The 9331-nt window shown below is 59.6% G+C and overlaps 1 protein-coding gene across 9 annotated transcripts; it reads left to right on the forward strand.

Annotated features, from left to right (window-relative positions):
• The first annotated feature begins 1205 nt into the window (after positions 1-1205).
• Positions 1206-9297, forward strand: CCNP (cyclin P). 9 transcript variants are annotated; one of them, XM_072777705.1, is made up of 8 exons: positions 1208-2770; positions 3141-3278; positions 3366-3792; positions 4993-5082; positions 5165-5320; positions 5724-5996; positions 6073-6224; positions 6801-7086. In XM_072777705.1, exons 3-8 carry the CDS (start codon positions 3559-3561, stop codon positions 7069-7071), a joined length of 1176 nt encoding a protein of 391 aa, XP_072633806.1. In that variant the 5' UTR covers positions 1208-2770; positions 3141-3278; positions 3366-3558; the 3' UTR covers positions 7072-7086. The 9 variants fall into 9 exon arrangements, with proteins under 9 accessions (XP_072633807.1, XP_072633808.1, XP_072633809.1 ...); XM_072777713.1 differs by lacking the exon at positions 6801-7086 and adding exons at positions 8477-8516; positions 9026-9297 and having other exon boundaries at positions 1211-2770; positions 3141-3792; XM_072777706.1 differs by lacking the exon at positions 3141-3278 and having other exon boundaries at positions 1206-2770; positions 3308-3792.
• Positions 9298-9331: the final 34 nt, after the last annotated feature.

A 9331-nucleotide genomic window follows, 5' to 3' on the forward strand; every position in this document is an offset into this window, starting at 1 on the left:
ATTCACAGATTTGTAACGTCATTTTTAAAATAATTGCAGGTGCAGGCTTGTAGAGGAAAACTTCCAAAAGAATAGTACTAAGATGATTCTAGGTCTGAAGCACCTGGAAGTCAGGACCTGCTCAGAAGCAGGCACAGCAGAGCCTTCCTGGTGGGGGGTTGGGGGAGGTGTAAAGGGACACTGGGGACCTTGGAAAGTGCCTCCCTACCCCGGGCTGAGAGCACAGAAGTTGTAGCCTTGTGCAGGATTATACCCGAAGTTCACAATCGAGTTTGCACAGAGATAAACGCTAAGTGGTGGGAACAGATCTGTCGGAACGGACGTCCAGCTAATTCCTGTAGCTGCTGTGCCTCCGGGGTGTGGGGGGGAGTGGGTCCCCCATTCCTCACCTGTGGGCCGCGAAGTGACTTCCTTCCAAAGGGGGCCGTGTGGAAAGGGGGAAACCCGACAAGCACTACTGCCAGCCAGGCGGTCAAGGGCAACATCGACGGTGGAGCTCCCGTTGGCAGGAGGTGCCCCTGGCAGGCGATCAGGGTGGTGGTCCTACCGTCCGTGGTTGTGACGGGTGCTACTAGGGCGCTGATAGGGCAGGTGGGTGTGGGGTGTACGGGCACTCTGTCTCTGCAGTTTCCCCGGAACCTACTTTAAAATTTGACTTGGGGGATCCCTGGGTGGCGCAGCGGTTTGGCGCCTGCCTTTGGCCCAGGGCGCGATCCTGGAGACCCGGGATCGAATCCCACATCGGGCTTCCGGTGCATGAAGCCTGCTTCTCCCTCTGCCTATGTCTCTGCCTCTCTCTCTTTCTCTCTCTGTGACTATCATAAATAAATAAAAATTAAAAAAAAAAGCATGACTTTAAAAAAAATAAAAATAAAAAAAAAATAAAATTTGACTTGGGTGCTCAGCAGTTGGGCGTCTGCCTTTGGCTCAGGGCGGGACTGGGGTCCCGGGATCGAGTCCCGCATCGGGCTCCTGCAGGGAGCCTGCTGCTCCCTCTGCCTGTGTCTCTGCCTCTCTCTGTGTCTCTCTTGAAGTAATAAAAATATTTTTGAAAAGTAAAATTTGACTTTAAAGGAAGTACAGAGAATTCTCACCTACGCTTCCTGCAGGTTGCTGTGACGTTTTCTGTTCATCGCCCCCCCCCCCCCCCCCCCCGTATGTACCTATCCATCCTGAAACAAGAACGTTCTCTTTCTTGACCACAGTTCAGTTATCCAGGTCAGGAAGTTAGTACCAGAACAACCCTCTTCTCTCCGATCCTTATCACACTTGACTAATGGGCACACTCCTGTCCCTGTCTACAAAAGGAGAAAGGCCCCCTGGCTAATGACCCCGGTGGCGTCCGGTTGTCAGGTTTGAAACTTACAGGCCAGTTGTTCCATAGGATGTCCCTCAGCTAAGGCTTGTGGCCTGATGTTTCCTACCGGGATAGTCCAGCTACTTGTGACGGGAAACTTGAGAAATGATGAGCCCTTCTCCGAGCGTCCTCTCGGAGAGGCTGGTGAGGACTTCGGTCCCTTAAAGTGGGGTCTGTCACATGTCTCCACTGCGGTTACCCCTTTCCCTTTGTAGTTAGTATCTCGCGTAGAGATACTCTGAAAGCGGAAAACTCTAGGTTGGTTGGTTGGTTGGTTGGTTTTTTAAGATTTTTATTTATTCATGAGTGACAGGCAGCGATACAGGCAGAAGGAGAAGCAGGCTCCACGCAGGGAGCCGGACGCGGGACCCCCGATCCCACGCCTCCAGGATCACGCCCTGTGCCGAAGGCAGGCGCCAAACCGCTGAGCCACCCAGGGATCCCCGAACTCTAGTTTTTTTTTTTTTTTTTTTTGTTAACTCTAGGTTTTAATCAAGCATCCGGGCAAAGCGCACAGCTAGCACAAAGGCCCTGGGGCCCATAGGCGCCCGATGCATTTGGGGAACATAAAGAGGCCCGGGTGTGTCCAGTGGCATAAGGGAGGGGGAGAACAGGAGGAAATGAGGTTAGAGAGGCACTGACGGGCCGAAGGGACCTTGTGGCCAAGGTGAGGAGTCTGGGTGATCTTGTCTGGCCGGAGGTCATTGGCTCAGCATCTCTCATTCCTCTGCTCACTTTTTCAGCCTCGCTGACCTCCCGGTGCCTGAACATAGCCTTCCCTGTCCTACCTCAGTGCCTTTGTTCATGCTGTTTCTGCCGCTTGGAAGATTCCTCCCCTCCTTTGCATTCCTGGCTCCCTGCCTTTCAGGTTTCACTGTGCATCACTTCCCCAGGGGGCCCTTTTAAAAAAGATTTTATTTATTCATGAAAGACACACACACACAGGCAGGCAGGGACACAGGCAGAGGGAGAAGCAGGCTCCATGCAGGGAGCCTGACGCGGGACCTGATCCCACGTCTCCAGGATCGGGCCCTGGGCCAAAGGCAGGCGCTAAACCGCTGAGCCACCCGGGCGTCCCCAGGTCACCGTTTCTAAGTTCTATCCAGCCTGTCCGCTTACTCATCCAACAGGTACTTCTTGAGTACCTGCCATGTGCCAAACTCCATTCTAGGCACTGGGAATACAGCAATCGAAACACCACACAAGCCTTGCCCCCTGGGGTTCACACTCTCGTCAGGAGGGAGACCGTGGGTGAGGTCAGGCATAAGAGCTACGGAGAGAGTAGTACAAAGAATGGTGATAGGGAATCCTCGGGGCAGCCGCTTTCAGGGAGAAGGTAGCATTGAGTAAATACTTCCAGGGAGGGATCTCCGAGGGCAGAGCAGCGGAAACCGCCAGTGCAAAGGCCCTGAGGTAGGAGCGTGCCTGGTGTGGGTGCGAATGAGCCAGGAGGCTGGTGTGGCAGGAGAGACACGGGGGGGGGGGGGATGAGCTGTGTGTGGCGCTGGGTGCGAGGATAATAAAGGACCTCGCGAACTTTCAAACAGAGGGAGATGGGGGCCACGATGGAGTGCTGAACGGAGGCCGAGTGCGGTCCGACTTGGGTGTGCACAGGCTCGCTTCTGGCTACATGGGGGGGGGACAGACTGGCGGGGGGGGGGACCGGGGAGCAGTGAGGAGTCGCGGCGCTAGTCATCGCGGGCCGCTTGTCCTAGTATTTTTTTTTTAAGATTTTATTTTATTTTTTAATTTTTATTATTTATTATTTTTTTTTCTTTTTAAGATTTATTTTTTATGAGAGACAGAGAAGCAGAGACACAGGCAGAGGGAGAAGCAGGCTCCATGCAGGGAGCCCTGTGTGGACTCGATCCCGGATCCTGGGATCACGCCCCGAGCCACCCCGGGGGCGTCCCGAGTCGCAGTAGGTTTGAAACAATCCTTACCTTACAGCTGAGGGAAGGGAGCCTCGGAGTAGCCGGAGTTTCTGACTGCAGGTGCCTGACCTTAGGTTTGAGGGGCCGGAGCCAAGCGGCGTAGCCGTCGCCAGCGCCTCTGCACCTGCCCAGGTGAGGCGTGCTCAGCGCGCATGCGTGCAGGCGCAACTTAAAGCGCCCGCCGCCGGCCGTTCGCTCCAGCAGGAAGAGGGGCGCTCGGCTGGTCCACCGCCGCCCCCCAACGCCAGCGTGGAGGATGCCGGTGAGATGCGGCGGCCGGGGTCCCGCCTCCCGGCCCTCTCCGGCGCTGACCCCCGCCCCTCTCCCTTGCAGAGCCCCGCCGCCTCCCCCGACCGCATCCCCGACGGCCCGCGGGGGTCTCCCGGACGCCGGGAGGGGCCCCGCGGGCCGTGCGCGCCGCCGGGGCTGGCGGAGGCGCTGAGCGCGCTGGGGCTGGAGGGGGAGCGCGAGTACGCCGGGGACATCTTCACCGAGGTCATGGTGAGCGCGCCCCGGGGCAGCAGAGCGGGTGGGGTTAGCCCCGAGAAAGCTGGCGGCTCGCGGCCGCCCCGGCAAGCCCTGCCTGCAGCCCCTTGGTAACCAACTTGTCCCTCGCAAGGATTCGTTTCCGAGCACTTGGCGATGTGCCAGCCAACGTTTTTGAGCCTGTTCTAGGCCCTGGGGACGCTGTGATGAACCCCCGGCCTGTTCTTGCGGACAAGCCGACGCAGGCGGTATTAGCACAAGGGCCACGGAGGCCAAAGCGCGGCCGGGTCACCTGCAGACACCTGCGCAGGATAGGCCCTGTCGGAATAAACGCGGCGGGGCCGAAGTTGGTTAAGAAACTGCAGCGGGGAGTTGTCCCTCCCCAGCCAAGGACCGTCGGGAAGTGAGATACAGGTGTGATCCAGAGAGAAATCCCTGCCCTTTGGGGCCAGCGGCCTGGGGAGGCAGACAGACGCACAAGGAAAGGCCGGATAGCTTCAGATCAAAACACTCGAGGAACAAGAAGTGCGGAGCCGGAGCCGGAGCCGGGGACGGGGGGCGGGGTGCAGGGTGCAGAGAGAATTCTGTCTGGGAAAAGTCCAGGGAGTTTGAGCTGAGGTTTCAACAGTGCAAAGAGCCGGGGAAGGACCATTCCAGGCGAGGGAACAGTGCATAAGTGCAAAGGCCCTGGGGTAGGGCTGGGACTGTCCTAGTGCAGGGCTAGAGAAGGCTGGTGGAGCTGGAGTGTGGGTTGTGAGTGGAGAGGGGCAAGAGGAGGTGGTGGCGCAGGGGCGGTGCCTGAGAGCGCAATTAGGGCTTTCTCCCGAGGGTGCTGGAAGCCGTGGAAGGGTTTGAAGTTGGGGAGGTCCTTGGCCAGTTTTGTATTTTAGACCCTCTGGGTGCTCGGAGGACGATGGATTGAGGGTTGGTGACCGCTAGTGGTCTGGAAACCCCGGGGGAGATGCTCAGGAGGAGCCATGGCCATGGGGTACAGGTTGGAGAGGTGGCGGGGAGGTGGGGGGCGTCCACAACAAAGTCCCAGCTCTGATGGGGACGAGGAATAGAAGCATTCGGGGAAGACGTTGGAGGCCGGGTTCACCGCGGCGCTCACCCTTCCTCCGGCGGTGCGAGGAGGCTGCTGCCCTGGGGGCCCCGCCTCAGGCGAGGGGCCGAGGCCCAGGTGTGGGGAGTGAGGCCCTCCGTGCCCAACCGCAGGTGTGCCGCGCGCTGCCCCGGAGCGCCCTGCCCCCGACCGTGACCCCGGAGATGCGCGCGCTGGTGGTGGACTGGCTGATCCAGGTGCACGTACGTATGGGACGGGGGCAGGCGGGAGAGCTGGGTCCGCGTCGCAGCCTGGAGCCCTGGCGTCACTCGCGCCCCTCCTCAGGAGTACCTGGGCCTGGCGGGGGACACGCTCTACCTGGCGGTGCACCTGCTCGATTCCTACCTGCGCGCGGGCCGAGTGCGCCTCCACCGCCTGCAGCTGCTGGGCGTGGCCTGCCTGTTCGTGGCCTGCAAAGTGGAAGAGTGCGTGCTGCCCGAGGTACTTCCGGGGTGGGGCCGGGAGGGTGGAACCCGCGCTCGCCGCGGCACAGGTGGGAGGCCCACGGCGCGCCGAGCTAGCGCGCTACGGGCCCTCGGAATCCCGGCATGTGTGCGAGGCCGGGGCTGCTCCCAGCGCGTCCCTGTAACAGAGGGGGAGACTGAGGCCCAGAGCAGCTGGGGCTTGGACCGAGGCTTGAACAGTTCTAGTCGTTGCAGTGCTTCACTGGAGTCGGTGCCTAACGGGAGCTCCCCGGGGTTTCCGTTCTACGGGCGAGGAAGCTCCGTCTCAGTTTGTGATGTCCCAGTCACGCGGTGGGAAATTGGTAGGGGCTGAACTCGAACCCAGGTCTGATTCTTCAGCCAAGGCTTCCAGACAACAAATCAACCGCCCCATTTTGCAGACTGGGAAATCGAGGTTCAGATCGGAGACTGAGCCGCTCCCGGGGCGACAGGGCAGGGAGCACCGCCCCCCACCCCGCCCAAGGCCCTCCCACCTCTTTCCCCGCCACCCGCAGTCCGCTTCCCTCTGCTTCCTGGGCGCCGGCTCCTTCTCGCGGGCCGAGCTCCTGCGCGCCGAGCGCCGCATCCTGAGCCGCCTGGAGTTCCGGCTGCACCACCCGGGCCCGCTGCTCTGCCTCGGGCTCCTCGCCGCGCTGGCCCGGAGCCGCCCCGAGGTGCGGAGGGGGCGGGGCGGAGGCGAGGGCGGGGCCGCAGGGATGGGGCGGGGCCTGACCTCCGGGGCCTGGCCAGGTGACGCTGCTCGCCACCTACTTTCTGGAGCTGTCGCTGCTGGAGGCCGAGGCCGCAGGATGGGAGCCGGCTCGGCGCGCGGCCGCGGCGCTGAGCCTGGCGCACCGCTTGCTCGACGGGGCGGGCTCCGGCCTCGAGCCCTCGCTTTACAGGTACGGCTCCCGGGGAGGGGCCCGGTGGCTTCAGGAACCTACTTTCCTGGTCCCCGCCTTTCCGTCTCAGAGAATGGGCGACAATGGCCGGGGAGCGGGGGGCGCACCCAGACTTCTCTGGGTGTGAGAAAATGTCTACCCTTGGGGTGTCAGAGGATGAGGTGTTTGTCCCGATTTGGGGACCCTTAAACCTTGCCCCAGGGTGGAAGATAGGGTGTTCCGAGGCCCGGAAGATCCGCTAACTGCGGCCCGGGGTTGACAACCTCGAGCCCCCCAGCTCCCCTCTAGCCGCAAATGCGGTGTCCCTCCAGTTGCCTGAGGGGCGCCCCTCCTCCCCGTTAACCGTGCCACCGGCGAGTTCCCTTGTCGCCCAGCCCAGCCCCCCGCCCCCACCCCGGGATGGAGCTGGACGTCCGTCCATCCTCGGCCCCGCTCCGTGCCTCCCCGCCGTTCCCGCTCTGCACGGGGAGGCGGACAACCGGGGCGGCCTGCCCGTCCCCGGCGCCCTCCAGCCACTGCCTAAGCTGGAGCACCCCTGATTGGTCCTCGGGGGCCCCGGCCAACGCGCCTTCACAGGTCGTCCTCGCCGCCGCCCCCGCCCCCGTTTCTCCGTCTCCCCGCCGCAGCCCCGCAGAGCTGCGCCCGCTCCAGCCGTGCATGGCCCGCGCCGCGCTCCGAGGCCCCGCGCCCGGCCGCGCCGCCGTCTTCCTCAAGTACGCGCGGCCCCAGCGCCAGGGCACGAGCCTCGCCGCCGCCCGCCTGCTCCGCCGCCCCCAGCCCGCGCCTCGCTGAGCCCGGAGGCCGCATCAAAGGACTGTTCGTGTGTGTCCGTCTCCCACTTCAATAAAAGAGTTTTTTTTAATCCGGAGCGCTCTCTGTCCTCATTGGTCGAATTCCGCCCTCTCGCTTCTGATTGGTCGCCTTCCAGGCCTCTCCTCTTTCTGATTGGATGTTCTTTACCCAGTCCCTTAATGGCGGCCGGGAGGTACGATGCAGATGCTGGTCCCGTCCGCCAGGGGGCGCTGGCGGACTTCCGCACGCGCGGCTAAGCCAAGCACAACCGCCAGCTGGAGGTAAAAGAGCTGGAGATGCTGCAACCTGAGGGGCTCTGGGTCTCAGGGTTGGGGAGAAACGAGGGATGGGGCGGGGGGGGGGGGAGCTGAGACTACGTGCCCCAGTCCTAAGGAATGCTACCTCGGTGTTGCCAGATTGGCAGATTTTGTTCAAGTGAAGCTGAAATTCTACAATTCCACAAGTGTCTCTACTTCCGTATGTTAGCAATTAATTCAATATTTCTTAAACGTTGCACAAGCCCAACATATCACATATGCTGGCCTGGGAGAGTCAGTTTGTGATAGTATGGGTCTTTGATAGCAAGTGTTCTATAAAAGGGATCTGATTTACTTAACCCCTAGAGTGCCACGGTGTGAATGGGTAGAAGTCACATAGAGGTGTGAGGAGGATGTGAGTTAATACATATGTAGAGTTTTAGGACAGTGCCTGACACTGAGTAGGTGTTATGGGATTGCTAGCACTGCATCCTAACAGGACTGCATGCTAGGTACACTCATCTCCCGTTTCTACTGAACCCCCAGCACCCAGCTATTTAGGAGGTGCTCAGCAAATCTTTGTTACAAATCAATGCATCTCCACGTTTTTAAATTAAAAACATGCCTGAAGTGATCTCAGGATTTCAACCACAGGAATATTAGACTCTTAACCAAGCCTAGGTTTGGAGGTGCGAGAGAGGACGAACTTTTTGCCCTGGATATGTTCAAAGCTGGAGGACCAGAGAGAGGGGGCGACTCATTCAGCAAAGTTCAAAGAGAGACAGAAGCAAATATTGGTGTTGGGATGGAAGGTGCTGCGTTCAGGTTTGGACCTGTCGAGTGGGACCTACCATGTGGCCCCCAGAAGGGAGATTGTGGTGGAAGGGGGAGTGGAAATGTAAGCTTGGTGCTTGGGGCTGAGGCCCAAGCCAGGCCCTGCAGGGTGTAGGGGAGGGTGGCAAAATGGAAATGAATACATTTACTCATTCACTCATTCATTCAACAGCTACACATGGATGCGGACTAGGGCCGGGCACTTACGATCACATGATCACATAATCACATACCTCACGGTCTCAAGGGTGATAAGAATCGGGGTTGTAAACTCCCATTCCTGTGCCGGCTGGTTGCTCACTGCTTTACCTGCATAAGGTAGTTCAGTGTCTATAATCTCTCCGAAGTTGACTCAATTGTTCTCCCCAGGTTACACAGGAGGAAGGCAAGGTGGAGGCCAAGGTCCCAGGTAAGCGGCAAAGGAAGGTCGAAGATCAACCATCTCATTCACCCTGTTTTTCTCTTAAAAGCCTCTCAACGTGCTTCCTTTTCTGTACACTCTTGTATCATTGTGCTGCTCACTCTGGGCTGTGGCTTGTCCGCTTTCCCACTGCTTCTCCTACCCAGACAGTGAGCTCGGTGAGGGCAAGAAGCAGATCTCTTTTGTTCCTACGGTTATCCCCTCCTCCAGGAAGTCTTCACTCCCCAGTCTAGGGCAGGCACCTCCGCTGGGCCCCCACAGCCTGTTGCGCCTCCGCCATGCAGGGCTCGACCCCACTGTCTGTGCCTTCCCCACCGACCCCAGCCGCTTTGCCTGAGCTTCCCAGGCTGGCCCCCTCGGGGCTGTCACGGCCTGGTCACTGGTCTGTCTCCCCGCTGGACTAGGGGCTGAGGCTCTCTCAGTCCCTGCCTTTCCCGTCATCACCCCGGCCAGAGCTGGGCACAGAAAAAAAATATCAGTGAGTATTTGCTGTATAGGTAAACAGATGAGTTTCCGGTTGCTGTCATTGACTATGGTACTGAGGAGGCGAGAGTTCCAGGTAATCTGGGCGATGTGTCCAAGTACTACAACTAGTGAGTAATAGACGCAGGGAATGGAGTCTGGGCAGCCCGACCCCGTACCCCGTGTTCTTATCTAAATATATGAAACGCCCGTGGGTCTGCAAACCAGCCTTCCACGAGGTCGCTATCTTCCGGCTCTTTCCCCCAGACTTGTCTTTTCCTTCCAGAAAGCTGTGGGAGCTTTGGCATGGGGGAGGAGAGCAGGCAGGAGGGTGGGAGGTA

The sequence above is a fragment of the Canis lupus genome, chromosome 1 (assembly GCF_048164855.1).
Source record: "Canis lupus baileyi chromosome 1, mCanLup2.hap1, whole genome shotgun sequence".
NCBI classification, from domain to species: domain Eukaryota; kingdom Metazoa; phylum Chordata; class Mammalia; order Carnivora; family Canidae; genus Canis; species Canis lupus.